Raw genomic sequence first — 22,134 nt, 5'->3', positions numbered from 1 at the left:
GGGCTAGGGATACCCCATCAGTGAGAACAAGCAGCCTGCTTGTCCTCGGAGAAAGCGAATGCTACATACCTGTAGAAGGTATTCTCCGAGGACAGCAGGCTGATTGTTCTCACCAACCCGCCCGCCTCCCCTTTGGAGTTGTGTCTTCCCTTGAAGTGTATTGTCTTGCTACATACTGGACTGGCCGGCTCGAGCCGGTTTCGGGCGGGAAGACGGCCGCGCATGCGCGGTGCGCGCGGGCGCGCGAGGGCTAGCAAAGGACTTTGCTAGTGAAGTTTCCGATTGGAGGGGCTGCCGTGGACGTCACCCATCAGTGAGAACAATCAGCCTGCTGTCCTCGGAGAATACCTTCTACAGGTATGTAGCATTCGCTTTAGTTCCTGTAAGCTAGTCGGAAAATATGTTAGCCCAGTAAAAAGGCATCACTTTGAATTCTTTTTTTCTTTGTTTGTTCTTGTTTAGTTCTTTGTCTTCTCTTACTGTTTCCTTTTTTTTCACCTTTCGCTTTTTCAGTCTTATTCTTCTTTTTTTTTTTTTTTGCATTTTTAACATTTCTTTTCTGTTCTCATTCCTTCTCCCTGATCCTCTTTTGTGCTTTGTTTCTTTTCCACTATTAATATCTCTCACCCTCTCTCCTTCTCCCTCTTTCACGCCCTGTTTCAGGTTCAGAGCCTGCAGCTGGAGAAAGAGATGGCTTTGGCTACAAACCGAAGCTTGGCAGAGCAGAATTTGGAGTTCAAGCCACGTCTTGATTCTGGCCGTATCAGCCTTTCTGAAAAATACCAGCAACTCTGTGATCTGCTCACCCAGTTTAAGGGGAAAAGGAGCAAACTAGGTAATGACCTGGTTAGAGTACCAAACAAAAAAAAGATATGACCCACTGAAAAAAACATAATACAAGAAGGGAAAGAGAGTAGGAAGGATATTACCTTCCAGAACACCCAGCCTTCATTGGCCTATTGAAGCTAATGTCAGTTTCCTACATGAAAGATACTGTTGGTTTTCTCATGAATACTCATCATGGATATCCTAACCTAACAAGCTGGGAGTCCATAGGACAAGTTTGGGACCACTGCTATAGCATGTAGTGCTACAGAGGCCTTTCAGTTCTCCCATCGCAGACTTGGATACCACATAGAGGAGCATAATCGAACGAAGATGGCCGGCGCCGCAAACAGCGGTCCCGAACCATATTATCAAAAAAGATGGCCGGCCATCTTTCGTTTCGATAATACGGTTGAGGCCGGCCAAATGTCAGAGATGGCCGGGTTTGAGATGGCCGGCATCGGTTTTCACCGATAATGGAAACCAATGCTGGTCATCTCAAACCCGGCCAAATCCAAGGCATTTGGTCATGGGAGGAGCCAGCATTTGTAATGCACTGGTCCCCCTCACGTGCCAGGACACCAACCGAGCACCCTAGGGGGCACTGCAGTGGACTTAAAAATTGCTTCCAGGTGCATACCTCCCTTAACTTGTGTGCTGAGCCCCAAATCCCCCCCAAAACCCACTACACCCAACTGTACAACACTACCATAGCCCTAAGGGGTGAAGGGGGGCACCTACATGTGGGTACAGTGGGTTTTGGGGCGGGGTTTGGAGGGCTCCCGTTTACCACCACAAGTGTAACAGGTAGGGAGGGGATGGGCCTGGGTCCGCCTGCCTGAAGTGCACTGCACCCACTAAAAACTGCTCCAGGGACCTGCATACTGCTGTCATGGAGCTGGGTATGACATTTGAGGCTGGCAAAAAAAATGAATTTTTTTTTGGGTGGGAGTGGGTTGGTGACCACTGGGGGGGAGTAAGGGGAGGTCATCCCCGATTCCCTCCGGTAGTCATCTGCTCAGGTGGGGCACTTTTGTGAGGCTTGGTCCTAAAAATAAATGGACCAAGTGAAGCCGGGGAAGTGCTTATCAGAGCCGGCCTTCTTTTTTCCATTATCGGCCGAAGCTGGCCATCTCATAACCATGCCCCCGTCCCGCCTTCCATACCCTGCGGAAACGCCCCCTTTAACTTTGGCCAGCTCTACGACGGAAAGCAGTTGGAGCCGGCCAAAATCGGCTTTCGATTATACCGATTTGGCCGGGTTCAGGAGATAGCCGGCCATCTCCCGATTTGTGTCGGAAGATGGCCAGCGATCTCCTTTGAAAATAAGCAGGATAGTGTCACAGACTCCTAACCATATAGAAATCAGGCTGCTGCATTATTTTGTATAAAACTGCCTTTCTCCCATTTCCAGTCCCAATTACAGATCTTTATATGTCTTCCCAGTAATTCCTATCAGTTCCATTTTGTTCCTCAGCAGCTTCTGAGTGAGTATGTTCTCTTCCTGTGATCTGCTGTGACATTGTCTGGTCTGGAAAGCCCCTCCAGGCTCCAGAGGAACTTATGCCCATCAGGAACTGCAATGTCAGCACAGGGTGGGAGTTTTCATAACCAAAGAGCTTTTATTATTACAAAGCGTTTGTATATCAGATCTCTTATGCTGCGGGTTCTATTGAAATGTCCTGTTTTTATGTCTTTATCTCTACCAGAAACACTTCTTGGCCCATTGAGACCAGAATCTATTTTGTCCTATATGCAACGTGAAGGAAGTAAAACTGAAGAGGAATCCGATGTCAGTTTGAGTTTTAAGTTCTTGCTTTTCCCTTTTCATTAAACCTTGCAGCTGGAGGGGATGAAGAATTGTGTGGGGCTATACATTTCTGTCATTAGACGGTGTGGGATGGTTGAAGGGACTGGTACAGAGATACAGGGTCTCTCACATCTAGGACTGGGTGGCTCAGGGCTCCGGCACAGGTGGAAACCTGCATTCCATTACATCCCAAGGATCAGTCCAGACAAATGGGTTGTGACCATTTGCCAGCAGGTGGAGATAGAGAACTCTAATGAGTTGTGCCTCATAAGCTCCTGCGCTTAGCAACCAAGCCAGTATTCTCTATCCCCAGCAGGTGGGATTGCAGCTCCTTGCGCTGAGGTGGCTTCTGTGCGGCCTGTCCTGCTTGTAGGTTCAGTTGAGTTTGGGGTTGAGAATATCCTGTTCCTCAAGTGTAAACCTAGTGGTCTAGGACCCTCCCTGCTCCCCTGTTGCCACTTTCTACCTCTTTATCTCAGTCTTTGCTTCTCATTTTCTCCTGCCTCTATCTTTAAAAAAAAAAAAGTGCTTGTGCTGTGGGAAGATTGTGGGGCTTCAGTGCCTTGGAGTCCACAAGACTGGCTGTTTTCTGTGAGTATATTTATTATTCTCTATGTCTGAGCCTATTAAGTCTTGTGCGCACTGCAGGGATAAGGTCTCAGCTTCCGGTTCCTGCACGCTTTGCTTTACTTCTATGGACATGCCACTGTTGCCTACTTTGGCCGTCAGTATTCCATCTTCAGATCGCTCCTTGGTTGACTCTTCCTCCACAAATGGGTTTATTGCACCAAGGTCCAGTACTTAAGGAAGATACCTCCTGCTTTGGTCTTGAGGCCTAGCTTTTGAGAGGGCTTAGTTGATGTTTTTACTACTTTTCTGCAAGCCCAAAAGCGGTCCACTTCATCGTATGCTAGAATGTGGAGACGTTTTGAGAACTGGTCTGCACAGAATGGTGTTTCTCCATTTTGTGCTTCCTTGTCTCAAATTTTATCCTTCAGGAGGGATTAAAAAAAGGCTTGGCTCAATTCACTCAAGATTCAGGTGGCAGCGTTGACGTGTCATAGAGGCAAGATACAGAATGCCTCATTGGATGCTCACCCTGATATAGTACGATTCCTCAAGGGAGTCGCTCATCTGCGTCTTCCTCTCTGCAATATTTGTCCTCTGTGGATTCTTCAAGTGGTTCTCAAGGCTCATCAGTCGTCCCTCGTTGAGCCCCTTCATTCGGCAACTATCAAAGATCTTAAAGGACTCTTGTTGGTCCTTTATATACATCTAAGACAAGGATATTAGTTTACTTTCTCTTTTCATTTAAGAAAATCAGCTTCCTCTAGGCTTCGCTTTTACCCTCACGTTAAGAAGGTAACAAGTAATACTCTTTTTAGTTATTAGGGGACCTTGGCAGGCCCTTCATTTCTTTTTATCCACAGGTACAAACAACTCCTGCATTTGAAATATGACAAGGAAACATCGTGCTCCTAGAGCTGCAGCTCTCATTGCTGCTTCTGCTTCTGTCCAGACTGAATGCTTAGCCCAAGGCAAGATTCTAGTTTCATGTGATAAATGCATGCACATTTATTCCCTCATGAAAAAAGTACAAAAACTAAGAGAGGAGGTGGCAAGACTAAGAAGCATCTGTGACAACCAGAAATTCATCCCAGAGACACATGTTGAAACATTGGGGATCTCCAGCAAAGGGACAGAAGATGTGCAAAAAGAGAACAGCTGCACACAGGTCACCAGATCTGCAAAATCAACCCCCCCAACTGTAGAACTGAAGAATCGGTTCACAGCCCTGGAGGCCAGAGAAATTAAAACAACTCAGGAACAGGAGGAAACAACAATCAAAAATCCCAAAGACGCCGGATTGGTGGCCAGTAAGAAGCAAAAGGTAGTGGTGGTTGGTGATTCTCTTCTTCGGGGTACTGAGGCGCCCATCTGCAGACCAGACATGATGTCAAGGGATGGGTGCTGTCTGCCTGGTGCCAAGATTTGAGATGTAGCGGAAAGATTGCCTAGACTCATCAAGCCTGGTGGCCACTGTCCTATACTGCTCATCCATTTTGGCACAAATGATACTGCTAGGTATCCTATTGAACATATCAAATGGGGCTTCATGGCTCTGGGCCAGAAGGTGAAGCGCCTAGGTTCTCAGGCAGTGTTCTCATCGATCCTTCCCATTGAAGGTAAAGGCTGAATGAAGGAAACTCGCATCCTGGAGCTAAATATATGGATGGTGCAGACGCGAGTGCTTCAGTTTCCTGGACCCTGGGATGATTTTCCAAGAGCTACTGAGCGGTGATGGTGTTCATCTTTCAAGGAAAGGGCAAAGTGTCTTCAGTACCAGACTGGCTAATGTACTAAAGAGGGCTTTAAACTAAATTTGCTGGGGATGGGTGAGAAAAGCCCCATAGTCATTAATACACCTCAGGATGGTGAGCCATCAAATATCCTTATAGAAAGTGGGGGAAAAAGCAACATCTGGAGAGCCTTGTATGTCAGTGTCCATAGTGTGGGAAACAAATATCCCAATCTAGAAGCTGCAATGATAGAAGCAGACTTGGATTTAGTGGCGTTCACGGAGAACCATGACTGGGATATAGCTATACCTGGCTATAATCTATTCAGGAAGGACAGGGTAGGAGTGGAGGACTGGCATTATATGTGAAGAATAATATTAAAGTGACAGAACTGCAGGATGTATGGGTTAAACTGGCAAGAGGAAAAGGAAAATATATTTACATTGGTGTAATATACAGGTCACCTTCACAGTCAGAAGAATTGACTGGAGACTTAAATGAAGACATCCACAAGATAGCTAGGAAGGGGGAAGTACTACTGATGGATGATTTTAATATGCTGGATGTCAATTGGGGCGTCCCTGCTGTGAGGTCATCTAGAAGCAAAGAGATCTTGGATTCTCTACAGAAACAATTGTTTCAGCAGTGGGTGATGGAACCGATGCAGGATGGAGCTATTCTAGACCTAGTGCTTACAAACGGGGACAATGTTTCTGATGTTATGGTGGGAGATCATTTGGCATCTAGTGATCACTGAATGGTGTAGTTCAATATTAAAGGAGGAGAGGGCTTTTTCAAGATTGAAGATCCTAGATTTTAAAAGAACTAACTTTGCCAAGATGGGGGAATTTCTCAAAGAAGAGTTAGTTAAATAGGAACAGCTGAAGGAAGTAGATCAGCAGTGGGCAAAACTGAAAGGAGCCATTTTAAAGGCGACAAACCTTTATGTTAGAAAATTACATAAAAGTAAGAGAAAAAGAAGATAAGATACGGGAATAAAGGATAGCCTTCGTACAATACAAGACAACTCAGAAAGAGGAAGACGGGCAGAAATACCTAGAAAAGCTAAGAGAAGCTGGAAAAGCTGTCAAGGAAGCCAAGCAGCAAATGGAGGAAAAGATAGCTGATACAGTATAATTGGGAGACAAGACGTTTTTCAGATATGTAAGTGACAGGAGGCAGTGCCATAATAACATTGTGAGGCTCAAAGTAGCGGGGGAGGAATATGTAGAATCCAATAAGGATAAAGCTGAACTGCTTAATAATTACTTCTGTTCTGTGTTCATGGTTGAAAAGCCGGGTGTAGGACCGCAGAAAACAAACGCTAATAGGGATGAATGTATGGTAAACCTGAACCGATTCTTAGAAGACTGTGAAGAACTAGCTAAACTAAAAGTAGACAAAGCGATGGGGCCTGATGGGATATATCCGAGGGTACTCAAGGAACTAGGAGATGTCCTTGCAGCTCCGCTGTCTGACCTTTTCAATGTTTCCCTAGAGTCTGGTGCGGTCCCAGAAGACTGGAGAAAGGCGGGTGTGGTCCCTCTGCACAAGAGCAGAAGTAAAGAGGAGGTTGGGAATTACAGACCTGTCAGTCTGACTTCAGTGGTGAGTAAACTAATGGAAATATGCTACTAAAGCAGAGGATCTTGAGGTGTCTCGAATCGAATGGCTTGCAGGACCCAAGACAGCATGGCTTCACCAGACGCAGGTCATGTCATACGAATCTAATTGATTTCTTTGACTGTGTGACCAAACAGACGTGGGAGGGATGCTAGATGTGGTATGCTTGGATTTTAATAAAGCCTTTGACACGGTTCTGCACAGTTGACTGATTAATAAACTGAGTGCCCTCAGTATGGGACCTAAAGTGATAAACTGGCTAAATGGGAGGAAACAGAGGGTAGTGGTAAATGGAACTTGCTCTGAGGGTAGGGATGTTATCAGTGGTGTACCATAGGGATTGGTCTTTGGGCTGGCTCTTTTTAACATCTTTGTGAGTGATATTGTGAAAAGGACTGTCTGATAAGGTTTGTCTCTTTGTGGATGATACCAAACTCTGTAATAGGGTTGACACCTCAGAGGGTGTGGATGACATGAGGAAAGATGTGGCAAAACTTGAAGAGTGGTCTGATAATTGGCAACTAAAATTTAATGCTAAGAAATGCAAAGTCATGCACTCGTGTTACAAGTATCCAAGGGCACGGTACCATATTGGGGGTGAAGTGCTTCTGTATACGAAAGAAGAGCAGGACTTGGGGATGATTGTGTCTGATGACCATATCAGGGGTGAAGTGCTTCTGTATATGAAAGAAGAGCGGGAATTGGGGATGATTGTGTCTGATGACCTTAAGATGGCCAAACAGGTAGAACAGGCAACGGTCAAAGCCAGGAAGATGCTTGGGTGCATAAGGAGAGGGATGACCAGCAAAAAAAAAAAAAGAGGTGATAGTGCCCCTTTGGTGAGGCCCCATTTAGAGTACTGTTTGTAATTCTGGAGACCGCACCTACAGAAAGATATAAAGAGAATGGAGTCTGTCCAGAGGTTGATTACAAAATTGGTAAGTGGTCTCCATCATATGGGCACAGGCTTATAAACCTCAACATGTATACGCTGGAAGAGAGGCGGGAGAGAGGGGATATGATAGAGACGTTTAAATACTTCGGTGGCATCAATGAACAGGAGGTGAGCCTTTTTCAAATGAAGGAAAACCATGGAATGAGAGGGCATAGGAAGAAGTTGAGAGGAAATACACTTAGGAGGAATCTAAGAAAACACTTCTTCTCAGAAAGGGTGGTGGATGCATGAAATGGCTTCCCAGTGGAGGTAGTGGAGACGAAGGCTGTGTCAGAATTTAAGAAAGTATGGGACAGGCATATGGGATCCCTTAGGAAAAGGAGGCGTTAGTGGTTACTGAGGAAGGACAGACTAGATGGGCTTTTTGGCCCTTATCTGCCATCATGTTTCTATGTTTGTTTAAAGGCAGTATTTCTAGTTACCATTTCGTTGACACAGAGAGTTTCAGAGCTTCAAGCTCTTTCTTGCAGGGATCCCTTTCTCCGCTTTTCTGACAGAGTTTCCATATAGACAGTTCTATCCTTTTTGCTGAAGATTATATCTCCTTTTCATGTCAATCAGACTGTTTCTTAATTCTTTTGTCCAGGGAGGTCTATTCTGCCGAATACGCTTCCCTGCGACTGTTGGATGTGAAGCGCGTCCTTATGCGCTATGCTACCAATGATTTCAGGAAGTCTGATCATCTTTTTCTCCTCTTTGTGGGACCCTGTAAGGGTATGCTGGCCTCCAGAGCGACAGTGGCTCGATGGCTTAAGGAGGCTGTTTCTTTGGCTTACATTCTTAGGAGTAGATCTGCTCCTATGCACATCAAGGATCATTCTACCAGGTCTTTGGTGACTTTTTTGGCAGAGTTTAGGGCAGTTTTGTTGGCAGAAATCTGTCAGTCAGCGATGTCATCTTCTCATTCCTTTAAGTATTACTGTTTGGATATGTCTGCTTGACCAGGATTCTCACTGCAGGGATATCGCAGTCCCTCCCCCCTTAAGGATTGCTTTTGTACATCCCATTTGTCTAGGCTGATCCTTGGGACGTAATGGAAGGAAAAATTAATTACCTGATAATTTCCTTTTCCTTTAGTCTGGTCCCAAAGGATCAGTCCAGAGTCCGCCCTTTTTTGATGGTTTCCGTTTTTCTGGGTTCTATGTAATTTTGGGTATTCTTGTTGTTCTGGTTCTGTTATTTCTAAGGCACAAGTTTTGCCCTTTATTTCATAGTTATTTTTCTATCTAGAGGCTGGAGTTTTTTTCTCTAGAAGTCACTCACCGCTGGCTTGGTTGCTAAGCACAGGAGCTTATGAGGCACAACTCATTAGAGTTCTCAGTCTCCACCTGCTGGCAGATGGTCACAACCCATTTGTCTGGACTGATCCCTTGGGACTAAAGGAAATAAAATTATTAGGTAATTAACTAATTTTTCCTTCCTTAGCATCCCTCCAGACTTGTCCAGACATTTGAATTATGCATTCCTACCAGCAGATGGAGTTGAAAAGTTCTGACTTCTGACTACCCTATAACTGTCCTGTGCAGTCTCAGTTCAGTCAGTATTTGTCAGTCCCCAGCAGATGTTGGACATGGTAAGCCCATGAAGTCAGGATTAGTCTAGGGGACCTGGCAGTCTCAGCAGGTTATCTGGGGGCTTAAGTTTTTTTTTTTTCTCATTTTTGGATTTAAAAAAAGAAGAAAAGCACAAACACCCTCTCTTCCTTTTTTTACCCTCTGCCTTTCTTTAAGACACCTGCCTTGTGGGGTAGAAGTTCTCTGGGGCCTCTCATTACCCCGGGGGTGTAACACGTGGGTGGCCAAGTTCCTTCCCCCTATCATGTTGCTATCTCCCTGCCCAGGTCTGGGTGGAACCGAGGGCCACCAATCACCTCATCCCAATGTCAGAAGGTTAACCTTTAGGCCCTTGATTTCAGCCAGCAACAGATCAAAAAAAAAAAAAGTAAGTCAGAATGAGTGGCATGGCAAAAGGGCTCCTTCGGGCTGTAATCCAGCAGTCTTATTGCTGGATCTCTGAAGTGGATGAGCTGGCAGAGATGGGGGAAGGTTGTTCCTGCAGGCTAGTGTGAGTGGGTAGTGACTCAGGTGCTGCCACGCTTTCGGGTGTTGCAGTCTGGATGGGACTGGAGCAGGCTGCCGTTCTATGAAGGTATGGGCCCGGTGGTAATAGATTCAGCCACATTGAAAGGTGCCTGGGGGCAAGTAGCAGTGATCAGCGAGCTGAGTTCAGAGGTGACAGTGGCCTCAATTTTGGTGGGAACTGCTGATATTTTGGATGAGGCCCTGTGCTGGAGCAGCTACGTTACTCAGGCTAGTGAAGCTGCTCCTTAGAGTTGCAAGGAGAGGAGGGGCCACCTGTAACGTTGGTTTTCCTGTGGACTTCATTCTGGCCATGTATCAGGCGTTTTACATGAAGAAATCGGGGGCTTGGACATTGCCTGCATAGGAGTGCCCCAGGGGGTCCCTGTACTCCAAAATGACCATGGCTCGCCTGGTCTGACGATCCTGAGGAGGAGGAGTCCAAACCCTCCCCCCCCCCCCCCCCCCCCCCGGGAGCAAGAGCTCCCAGATTCTCAGCCTGGAGATCCAGCAGGGAATTCTTGGTTAGAGGAGTGGCCCTCGAGGAGGATTCAACAGTAGTCTTAGTCTGTTGAAGGATCCAGGAGAGTGGAACCTAGGGCAGCAGGCAGGCCTTTGACATCATAGTTAAATGCTGGGTTCAATCAGTGATGGACTTGGTAGCATTAACAAGCAACGTGAAAGTTCAATATTCTTCAGTCACAGAAGGGAAGTAAAGTCGGCAAGGATCAATGCTTTGGTTCAACCCTGGACTTCCAGTGGACTGCTCCTAGTCTTCCAGCAGACTGCTCCTAGTCTTTCTTCCATTGCATTGCTGGATCGAGTATTTCAGAGAATCAAAGGTCATGGGAGCATGGTGGTGGTGGTGGCACCAGATTGGCCAAGGAAGTCTTAGTATGGGGATATAGTCCTTGGTAGAGTAATCTAGTGAACCTAGCAGTGGAAGCTTAATGAGGCTCCTGCAGACAGAAGACCTATTGGTAAAAAGACCAGTGCAGATGCCAGATCTGTCTCCATTTTGTCTTATGGTCCTGCCTCTTGAGAGGGTGCAATTGTGGAAGTGATTTAAGAACATAAGCGTTGCCATACTGGGACAGACCGAAGGTCCATCAAACCCAGTATCCTGTTTCCCAACGGTGGCCAATCCAGGTCACAACGGCTTATTTATTTTATTTAACTTATTTATGACATTTATATCCCGCATTAGCCCGAGCAGAACTCAGGTTCAGTGTGGCTTACATAACAATTAGAAAAGCATGAACATGTTCAAAATATATTAACAGAAAGTAAATATATCATACAATATTATGGACTTTCATTTTAGGAAATTATCCAAACCTTTTTTAAACCCTGCTAAGCTAACTGTTTTGTTTACCACATTCTCTGGTAACGAATTCCAGAGTTTAATTACACATTGAGTGAAGAAATATTTTCTCTGGTTTGTGTTAAATTTATTACTTAGCAGGTTCATTGTGTGCCCCCAAGTCCTAATATTTTTGAAAAGAGTAGACAAGTGATTCACATCTACTCATTCCACTCCACTCAGTATTTTATAGAACTTCTATCATATCTCCCCTCAGCCATCTCTTCTCCAAGCTGAAGAGCCCTAACCACTTTAGCCTTTCCTCAAAGGGAAGTAATCCTATCCCCTTTATCATTTTCGTCGCCCTTCTCTGTGCCTTTTCTTATTCGGCTATATCTTTTTTGAGATGCTGTGACCAGAATTGCACACCGTATTTGAAGTGCGGTCGCACCATGGATCTATACAAAGGCATTATAACATTCTCATTTTTGTTTTCCATTCTTTTACTAATAACTCTTAACATTCTATTTGCTTTCTTAGCCGCTGCTGCTGCACACTGAGCAGAGGGTTTCAACGTATCATCTACGATGACACCTATATCCTTTTCTTGAGCGGTGACTCCTAATGTTGAACCTTGCATCGCATAGCTGTAATTTGGGTTCCTCTTTCCCACATGCATCACTTTGCACTTGCTCACATTAAATGTCATCTGCCATTTGGATGCCCAGTCTCGTAAGGTCATCTTACAATTTTTCACAATCCTTTTGTGATTTAACGACTTTGAATGTGTTATCAGCAAATTTAATTACCTCACTAGTTATTCCCATCTCTTCCACCATGTTGAGTTCCTGTATGAGGTCTACCTCATAGCCAGTGTTGGAGTGTGGTTTATTTTTGAGGCTTGGTGTCACAAATGGAATGTGCCTCCCTTGCTGTCAAAGACTTTAGACTTTTTGCAGGATGATCTCGATAAAGGGTTGGCCTAGGCCTCCCTCAGAGTGCAGTAGCAGCTTTGGCAGGTTTTAGAGGGCTGGTACAGGGAAAGCCTTTAGCCTTGTACTTATATGTGTTTAGGTTTTTGAGAAGAGTCAAGCTTATTCACTCCCTTGCCGCTCTCTGGTTCCGATGTGGGATTTAAATTTGGTCTTGTAGGTTCTAGTGCATCACCCTTCTTAGCCCTTGACAGTATACGATAAAGGATACCACCTTGAAGACGGTGTTTCTGGTTGCCATTTTTTCAGCCAGATGGATTTTGGAGTTACAGGCTTTGTCATATAGGGAACCTCTTCTAGTTTTTTCAAAGGACAAGGTAGTGGCACAGCCTGTCCTGTCTTTCTAAGGTGGTGTCAGCCTTTCATGTCAAAGTATTGCCTTTTCAGTTCTAGGCAAAGCAAAAGGGAGTAGCCAAAAACAGCTGTTGCATTGGTTGGGTGTCAGAAGGGCTTTGCGGAAGTATCTACTTAGGACTGAGTGTTTTCAGCGCTTGGATCATTTGTTCATTCTGTTTGGAGGACAGAAGCACGGGGAAGCACTTCTAAAGAATTAGTAGATCGATGGATTAAGGAGGCAATTTCTTTGGCCTACATTCTCAAAGGGTGGCCAGTGCCGGTGGCCCTCAAAGCACATTCTATTAGGGGCAAGCAGCCTTGGGTGGAGAGTTCTCTGATTCCCCCACTAGATATTTGTAAAGTGGCTGTCTGGTCATCTCTGCATTCCTGTGTGAAGCACTACCGCGTAGACGTGCAGGCGAAGCAGGATATGCCCTGTGGAGCACAGCTTCTGTTGCTGGACTTATGCACAGCCCTCCCTTAATGGTCATTGCTTTGGTACTTCCCAAGTGTATGGACCAGGCTGGAGGGGTTCTAAGGGAAGGAGAAATTGGATCTTACCCGAGTATTTCCTTTCGTCCCTCTAGACCAGTCTAGGAGCCACCCTTGTTCATCTGTTATTTATTGGAAAAGATTTGGTCAGGTTGCTAGTGGAGGCAGTGCTGCATGGAGCATTCCATTCACAAGTGTCTTTCAGCTGTTTCAAAATCATTTCTTCATGGCCTGTTGCCAATTTTGATGTTGATAGGGAGAGAAGGTTGAGAGACTTCTCCTTGATTTGGTATGAAATATTGATTGAACTAAGACTGTACAGGTCAGTTCTAGGGTAGCCAGAACTTCTCACTGCATATGCTGGTAGGAGTGCATAAGCTAAGTATTTGGATCCATGTGAAGGGACTAAAGGAAAGAAAATTAGGTAAGATCTAATTTCTCCATGCAGCTCTTTAAACTATTTTCGGTCTTTAGCAAATAAATGTAAGGGAAGCTTGCACGTTTGCTGCCATAGCACCATCCTAGAATGGAAACACCAAGTGGTTATTTGGTTTTCCCATCCTCGGTGTCAAGGATTTATACCAGCTGCTGGCCATTAACCATGACTGCCTGTAAAATATCATTCCTTATTCAGAACTGTTTTTGCCATTTTCCTTCTTTGCACTTCACTTTCCTGGGCAACTGAGCGTGCAAGCCCCTCTCTTCACTTTACACCTAGCGTCACCACCCCCTCTCATTTTCATCTATAAAGTCTTTCAGTAATCTCTGTTAGCTGAACATCCAGCCTTTAACACCCCCCCCCCCCCCCCCCCCCCACCGGTTCCGCTTTAAGATGGGACAGTGCACATATGCGTGTTTGTGGGTGTCTGCGCCTGAGGGAAACCTATATTGCTGCTACCTCTCCTGTATATGTCCTGTGATGGGGCAGTGTGTATGCATGAGAAAAGCATGGTTATAGATCCTGTGCTGGGGCAGTATGTATGTGTTTGTGAGGGAAGCTTGTGTTCCTGCTGCTTGTACTGTATCTGGCCTGTGCCAAGGCAGTGTATCCATATGTGAGGAAACTTTGTGCTGCTTGTATTGTACATGTTTTGGGGCAGGGCAGTGTGTGTACGAGGAAAGCGTGCACTGTTGCTGCTTGGACTGTACATGTTTTGTGGTGGGGCAGTGTGTGTATGAAGAAAACGTGCACTGTTGCTGCCTATACTGTACATGTTTTGTGGCGGGGCATTGTGTGTACGAGGAAAGCGTGCGCTATTTCTACCTGCACTGTGCATGTTTTGTGGCGGGGCAGTGTGTGCATATGTTTGTGAGAGAAATTTGCACTGCTGTTCCCTGTCCATGAATAAATCGGAGCTTCTTTAGCATCCTTCCAGACCAGCCTAGACGGATGCATTATGCACTCCTACCAGTGGGTGGAGACTGAGAACTACAGAATTCTGATGGAGCCTATAAATTAGCTGTGCAGTCCTTCCCAGAGTCAGTATTTCTCAGTCTCCCAGCACGTGGTAGAGGTGCTAGCCTCTGCTGTCTTGATTGGCCTGATAGGCCTGGAGATTTCTAGTCCTAAGGGGGGCAGGGGTGGTAACTGTAATTCATTCTAGCTCCTATTTTTTTCTGCTCTCCCAGGGCTCCATGGCTGCTGGCTGGGACTGTGGCCCATGGAGCTCACGTTGTGCCCTCGGAGTATCGAACCTGGGTGGCCGGGTCCTTCCCTCCCTATACATTCTGGTTCCTTGGCCCTGAGGGGTTTCTTTCTGATCCTGGAGGTCCTTTTTGTGCTTCGGCTCCTGGTGCTACCTCGAAGCCTTGAGTGCCTGGGAGGTGAGCCTCATCTTTGCTCTGTGTAAAAACAAAAACAACAACAAAAAAAAGAGCAAAGTGTCTGGTTTGGCAGTGCTCCATTGTCTCTTGTCGTTTTGTGCTGGCTGACGTTTTTTGGCAGTGTTCTCAGACCCTTTGCCAAAATTATTTTTAAAGCACTCTAGTTCTTGTAGCGTAAATGTGCTTGTTTCATTTGGAGGGAAGATTGAAAGTTTTGGGAAGTTGTCCCAATAGTCAGCCATGTCTAGCCATTAATTTAACTAGATGTCTTTATAACGCGAGGTGTAAATGGTCCCTTTTGTTGCAGGCTTTGGCTGAACATTTTCTGGAAGGTTCTGTTCCCTTGGAAGCTTTTCTGGATGATTTTGCTTCCCTTAGGAAGCTATCCTACTTGCGTCGTGTCAAAGCTGAGAAACTGCAGGAGCTGCTACGGAGGAAGGAAATTCCCGTTTCACAACAAGGGTCTCCTAAAGACTCTTCTGTCCCTCACCAAGCATTTCTGCAGCAATCAGACATACAGAAGAATCCTACCAGCCTGCAGCCACCCTCTTTGGACATTCCTTCCTTCCCCCTACCTTATAATCCCGCTCCACTTCTGCCAGGACAGCCCATAAATCTTGGGCCTATAGCACAGGGAGATTTGGTACCAGCTCCATTCCCTGGAACTAGTGGTCTAAGGGAACCTCCCATCTCCCAGCATAGTGCTCAATCCTCTTTCTATTATGGCCATTCTCAACCAATGCCAGGAGGCCCTTACTTCACCCCGTTTCCCTCAAGAGGCCTTGGGTATTCACAGCTTCATCCAGGAGGCCTTCCATGTCCACAAACACAGTTTGGAGGTTCAGCTCCTCAGCTGAGGTCCTGTTTCTCTGGAGGACAACCCCAATGCCCCTACCCAATCCAACCACAGTTTCCAAAGTATCCAGGATCCCAGCAGCTACCCTACCCACAATATTCAGGGTTTCCACAACCTACAGCACCAACATCAGGTTCTTTCTGGTCTGGGTACCACACAGAATAGTAGATAAAGTAAAAACTGCCAAGGGGCAATTCTGAGGACTATGTCATGGACTCTGCACCTTGAAAAAAAAAACCCCGCTTTCAAGAGGCTAGAAGAACTGCTACACCATCTTTCTGGTCCTGGGAGGCATACATAAAGGCAAGAGGATAAAGAAGAATATTTATTATGCAATGTGCTGCATATACATCAGTGTGTCTTTGTGTTAAGCAAAATTTGTGCTTAAGCCTATCTGTAGTAAATACTTGGATGCTAAGGCCTTGTACATGAAGAAAGAGTAGACCCAAACAACAAATAACATGTTTCACAGCTGTCAGGAACACACTTTCAAGGACATATGTAGGGAACACACCTTGTTCTCCATTACTTGGAGCGTTGATTCAGCGCATGGGAGAAGGGGATGGTTTCCATAGCTTGTGAGTGGCAAAAGCCATGAGTTAGTGATGGAAACTTTCTACCTCTTCAGTATATGATGAAAATAAACCCTTCGTACTCCAGGTAGTTCTCATGCATTCTGTTTAGAGATTTGTTAATGTGCTTTGCCTTAAATTGCCTGTGCAGTGCCTTTGTGATGTAATTTGCCATTAAAACAGGACTTTCCAGACCTGCCTTGGGGACCACAAAGCCAGGCAGATTTTTAGGATATCTACAGTGAGAATACATAAGGTACAATTCCATACATTGGAGACTCAGTGTAGGCAAATTGATTTCATACATATTCATTGTGGATATCCTGAAAAATTGATTGGCTCTGTGGTCCTTTGGGACAGATGTTGAAAGCCCTGCACCAAGAGCTGCTCAGCTCATTCACTGACTTTTGTTTATCGCAGCTGATAGGTAGTAGAATGGGCAGTTGTATCAGGGGCACCCTAATGGTAACATGAAGGAAACTTTTGGACATATATCTGTACCTGTCTGGGCAATATGTTTTGTACCCATGCTCAGCAGCAGTAGTAGAGCAGTGGTGTCAGCATGCCCAAGATGCTTAGGGCTGACTACATGGCGAAAGAACTTTCGACCATCCACTGGAACCACACGAGTCAGATGGTCAGTCATATCCAGCATCAAGGTCATCACTGATGACATGAGCTTTTCCATGTGTAAGTTGAAAGCGATTAATGTTAGTTTTGCTTGGTTAGCATAGCAGGCGCTTACTAACTACAGTCTTATATAATCAGATGTCACCAGAGTTTGTTAGGCAGGGGATAGCACTGGATGACTCCATTCTAATAGGAGCTGGGTGGAAATGGGACATTCTATTTTACCCAAGAGTGGCAGTTTTAGGTCATTTTCCTGGTTAGGTTGGAGGGGTTAGGTACCATTTCTCAACACAATACAGTAATGGATGTAACAAACTGTCATAATCCCCATGAGTTCTGAATTCATACAAAGCGCCTATGAATGTAGATTCCCCGGGTATGCTTCAGAAAAGTCACAGCATGCACTGTAAGGTTACACCCCATCTTGTGCAGGCTCAAACAGATAGAAGTTAATGTCCTTGCAGTCCTTTCATTATGCCTTTGTGAGATGACTTCTCTTACATCATAAAAGTTATTCTGCATGTCTCATGAAAGGAATTGTCTAACCATAATGGCATTTCACACACTTAACAATAGGTGTTTACAAAATGTTTACTAACTAACTAGAATGTAGCAGTTTACTTGGAATATTTTACATCACTGATGAATCTCTGATATTAAAAACTGAACTGCACAGTATGTAATGTGTTTTTCAACTGTTGCATTATCAGGAGGTGAAGTATGTTTCCATTCATTGTTAATCCAGGCTTTTTGTTAATCTTCATAAAGCATGTACATCTGAAGAACACACACATTTCAAGCGATGGCCCCCTGAACTACATATCCCATGATCCACAGCATGTCCTCTATGTTTGGTATCACTTTTAATCCCTAATGACAACTTTTTTTTTTGTGGTAACATAAAAATAGAATATTGCTGCCCCAAAACCTTTAAAGATTGAAATTGAGGTCCCTTTTAAGTACATAAATATTGCCATATTGGGACACACCGAAGGTCCATCAAGCCCAGCATCGTGTTTCCAGCAGAGGCCAATCCAAGTTACAAGTACCTGGCAAGATCCTAAAACAGTACAATACATTGTTTGCTGCTTATCCTAGAAATAAGAAGTGGAAGTTTTCCAAGTCCATTTTAATAATGGCTTATCGACTTTTGTTTTAGGAAGCTAGCCAAACCTTTTTTTTTAAACCCCGCTAAGCTAACTGCTTTTACTACATTCTCTGGGAACAAATGCCAGAGTTTAATTACACGTTGAGTGAAGAAATATTTTCTCTGATTCATTTTAAATTTACTGCTTTGCAGTTCCATTGCATGCTCCCCAGTCCTAATATTTTTGGAAAGAGTAAACAAGCGATTCACGTCTACCCGTTCCAATCCATTCATTATTTTATAGACCTTGCCTCCTCCTCGGAAGCTGATTCTCAACCAGAAGAAGTGTGCAACATTTCAGATACATCAAATTGCTGACATTTTGGATGGTAATTTTCTAACAGGGCAGCTATGCTGAAAGTCCACAAAGGAACTTATGTTATGCAGGCAATAAATCCCGTTCTAAAGTGGATTTCGAACCAGAAGGGTCAGAACATTTTCAAAGCCTTACGACTTAAGATTTCATAATCAGTCCAACTTTCCATGTTTTATTTTAAGCTTTTTAGAGGCCTTCTTTCAAAGCACTTAGACTTACAAAGTTCCATAGTAATTTATGGAACTTTGTAAGTCTAATGGAACTTTTTAAGTCTAAATGCTTTGAAAATGAATGCCTTCGTCATCTGGTTTGATGTATCAACTCGCAGTGTTCTTTTATGTGCTCATAATAATATAAATAATAATATGCAACTCTAAAATTCTTGCACATCAATTGTGTTTTCAAATCTTCAGAATAACCAGTTGATCACTTACCTCACAATCCCAATTTCAGATGCTAGTTCCAGTGTTCAGAATCCAATTTTCTGAAACTGGAGACATGAACAACATATTTCGAATTGGCTCTGTTCAGGGAACATAAACTTTATCTGTCCATTTTCTCTGTATAGCCTAAAAACAAGATGGTGACAGCATCTTAGGTGCATCTTGTCACCATCTTGTTTTAGGATATGCATAGAAGAAACAGAACAGATGAAGTTTGGATTTTATGTTCCTTGATGCAGACCTAATTTGAAATGTGATGTCATGTCTCCAGTGTCTGGAACTTGGATTCTGAACATTGGAACAAGCAGTCTGAAACATAAATCCTTGAATACAAATGTACACTTGCTAAAATCGTGGAAATGTTTGTGTCAGCTGTGCCTGTATTCATGTGTTTTATTAAAAGTGTGTATATTACAACTCTGCCTACTGTCGTCTTCAGGAATGTTTATAAGTGTGTGTGTAACCAGCAGTCTTGCAGACATGTATACATATATGTGTGTAAATGGCTGTGCAGTTCTATGTGTAAAACTGGGATTTACATGCAGAAAACCCGGCATAAAATTACCTCCATTATTAGCAACATAAATTTTGGTCTTTCCCTCCCTTTTCTTACCACTATGGTCCTTTTTGGTCTGTCTGGTGCACGCTTGAATTCTGGCACTGGTATGGCTGTTGCCATCCCTGCTGGAAATCTGTCCACCACACTGTCAGTGAAAGAGCATTTTCTTACGGGCCTACGCTTTGCCTTTATAAATTGAACAGTATCCTACACTGGCAGTCTAACTGACCTTCCCTTGTGTTTCCTGGTAATTATCTCTGTTCTGTTATTCCTGTGCTTTGTTTTCACAAAAGCAGATTTTTTTTCCTGTTACATTTTCTTTGGTTTCCAAGGTGAAGCATGGCAGGTTTATTTTCTCCTCCTTTTAACGTGACTGACACAGTCTATGTTAATATTCTTTTAAGATTAATGTACATAGAGTTCCCCTGTACCGCCTAAATCACTTAATTCCAACAAATATTGATGTAATCGTTCGTGTGCTTGGAGTTGTCCCTTCTGAAGTCTAGGATTCTTATTTCAATATTTTGTCTTCGTTCGGTGTTTAACATAAATCACAAGGGATGGCGATTAGTGAGCCCAAATAATTGCAGTGAGAGTGTTACCTCATCATGTGCAAGCACCTAATGTTTTGTTTGAGATGCACCCCCTCAAGGAATTCAAGTATCCTTCTAGTTAGTCTAGCAGTGGTATCTTTAAGGGGCCTTTTTATTAAGCAGCCCAGGCGCCCAGTGGTAGTCCTGGTTTTGCCATGCACTGTTTCCCACGACAGATAATTTTCTAGCGGAGACAGGGAGTAAACATTCCTGGTGGTAATCGTCCATCACAGCGTGTGCTGCCTGATTACTGCGCAAGCCTTTACTGCCTTCTAAATAGGTGGCGGTAAGGGCTCAGGCTACTAGTAAATGGCTGAGCACCAATTGTAATGTTAGCACACGGCCATTAAAGACCTCAATTCAAAAACAGGGTTTTTGCAGCCTAGGCTTGTGGAAACTCCATGCACCCACAGTACTGTAGGCCACCTTTTAGTGCAGGTTAGTAAAAGAACCCCTAAGCTTCCCATTAACAGCATTTTGCCTTTGTTTGATGTCCTATGGATGGCTTGTCTTCCACCATAGTAACATAGTAGATGACGGCAGAAAAAGACCTACACTGTCCATCTAGTCTGCCCAAGAAGATAAACTCATATGTGCTACTTCCATATCATCAAGCTGATCAATCCATAGACTGGTGGGTTGTGTCCATCTACCAGCAGGTGGAGATAGAGAGCAAACTTTTGCCTCCCTATATGTGGTCATGTGCTGCCGGAAACTCCCCAGTATGTTCTCTATCTCAGCAGGTGGTGGTCACACACAGCAGCAGCTCTGGCTAGGCCTCCAAGCCTAATCCTTAGGTTTTGTTGAGGCCTGGGGTTGAGGGCTCTTTTGAGCAAGTGCAAACCTGGTGGCACCAGGTCCCTCCTTTTCTCCCCCCTCCCGCTGGCTCCGTTTAAAAAAAAAAAAAATTTTTTTGAACGTCCTTAAAGGCGTTTATTTCGACGTTTATTTAAGCGTCTATTGCAGCTACTCACTGGGACACCAGGTCGTTACAACTCGGAGCGGACAGCAGGTAATTTTTACCTTTTTATAGCGGGCAGGGGGTTCCCCGATTCTTCTCCTCGTGGCATATGGCGTCGGAGGGCGAGGGCGCAAGGGTCGCTTGAGCGCTTCTAGAGGGGATGCGGGGGTCTTAAAGCCTGATTCGCCCTGGTTGGGTGACAGTTTCGTGACCGATGAATGTCCCGGTCCTTCCTCCGGCGTGGCGGTTTTTCCCGCCATAAACGCCCATCCCCCGCTCCTCGCCTCCGCCATCTTGGCCGGCCACGCGGCTCGGACGGCTTCTTCTTGGGCCGCCCTTGAGGTTGGAGACATTAATGCCATGAACGCCCTTAATTTGGGCGACGGCAAAACAGAAGCGGCTAAAGTTAAGAGCCGTTCTTCCCGCGCGGCTCCTTCGCGGAGTTTCGCGCCGGACGCCATTTTGGATGCGCAGCATGTTTCTCCCCCGCTCTTGCGAGCGCAGGTTGAGGGTGCGCCTAGGGCTGTTGCCCAGGCTGCGGAAGTGCACAGTCTGGGGGGTTTCTCCCCCGAGTTTGTTTTGCTGCTGCATCAGGCCTTCCTCATGCACAACGCTGCCCCTGCTCCCTTGTCTGGTAAAGAGGTTGAGGTTCCCAGAGGTAAACGCCCTCGGGTTGATTCCCAGGCCTTGGAGGAATTTGTCTCCTCCGATGTAGATGAGGGCAGCGTGTCTGAGATCTCCCAACGGTCCTTTGCGGATTCCTTGGAGGAGACGGATCCCCGCTCGGATGGAGCGGATGACCCCTCTGCAGCGCGGCTTTTTCGCCCAGAGGAGTTGCCCAACCTGTTGTTACAGGCCATGGACACTTTGAAGATTTCCTCTCCGGAGGACGTCTCTCCCTCAGCCCCTGTTGGCTCTGCCATTATGCTGGGGACGAAGCGCCCGCCTAGAACCTTCCACGTGCATGATGCCATGCACACCTTAATTTAGGCTCAATGGGATGTCCCAGAAGCGAGCCTCAAAGTGGCTAGGGCTATGTCCCGCCTCTATCCTTTGGCTGTGAGTGAACGTGAGGCCTATCTCTGGCCTACCGTGGATTCTTTAATCACTGCGGTGACTAAGAAAACGGCATTGCCGGTGGAAGGTGGCACGGCCCTAAAGGACGCCCAAGACAGAAGATTGGAGGCGGCCTTAAGGTCGTCCTTTGAGGCGGCTGCTTTAAGTTTGCAGGCCTCAGTTTGCGGCTCCTATGTGGCCAGGGCGTGCCTGACTATGGTGCAGCGGGCTTCCCCCTCGGATCATTCCTTGAGGGCTGATTGGCCGGCCCTGGAATCGGGCTTGGCCTATTTGGCAGACTTGCTGTATGATGTCTTGAGAGCCTCAGCTAAGGGCATGGCTCAGACAGTCTCTGCGCGGCGGTGGCTTTGGCTGAAACATTGGTCTGCTGACCACGCCTCTAAATCCCGCCTGGCTAGATTGCCTTTTAAGGGCAAGCTGCTCTTTGGGGTCGAGCTGGACA

At 45.4% G+C, this 22,134-nt stretch overlaps 1 protein-coding gene across 5 annotated transcripts in view; it reads left to right on the top strand.

Annotated features, from left to right (window-relative positions):
* Positions 1-17,624, top strand: part of VPS37C (VPS37C subunit of ESCRT-I) — a 50,556-nt gene extending 32,932 nt beyond the window's left edge. For all 5 annotated transcript variants that reach the window (XM_030222345.1, XM_030222334.1, XM_030222324.1 and 2 more), the window contains exons 4-6: positions 664-835; positions 2,535-2,617; positions 14,846-17,624. In XM_030222345.1, coding sequence (XP_030078205.1) covers positions 664-835; positions 2,535-2,617; positions 14,846-15,559 — 969 coding nt within the window. In that variant the 3' untranslated portion in view covers positions 15,560-17,624. The remainder of the gene's footprint in view (positions 1-663; positions 836-2,534; positions 2,618-14,845) is intronic.
* The last annotated feature ends 4,510 nt before the right edge of the window (positions 17,625-22,134 follow it).

This window comes from Microcaecilia unicolor, chromosome 1 (genome assembly GCF_901765095.1).
Source record: "Microcaecilia unicolor chromosome 1, aMicUni1.1, whole genome shotgun sequence".
Classification (NCBI taxonomy): domain Eukaryota; kingdom Metazoa; phylum Chordata; class Amphibia; order Gymnophiona; family Siphonopidae; genus Microcaecilia; species Microcaecilia unicolor.
This window is presented reverse-complemented; position numbering and strand designations above follow the sequence as displayed.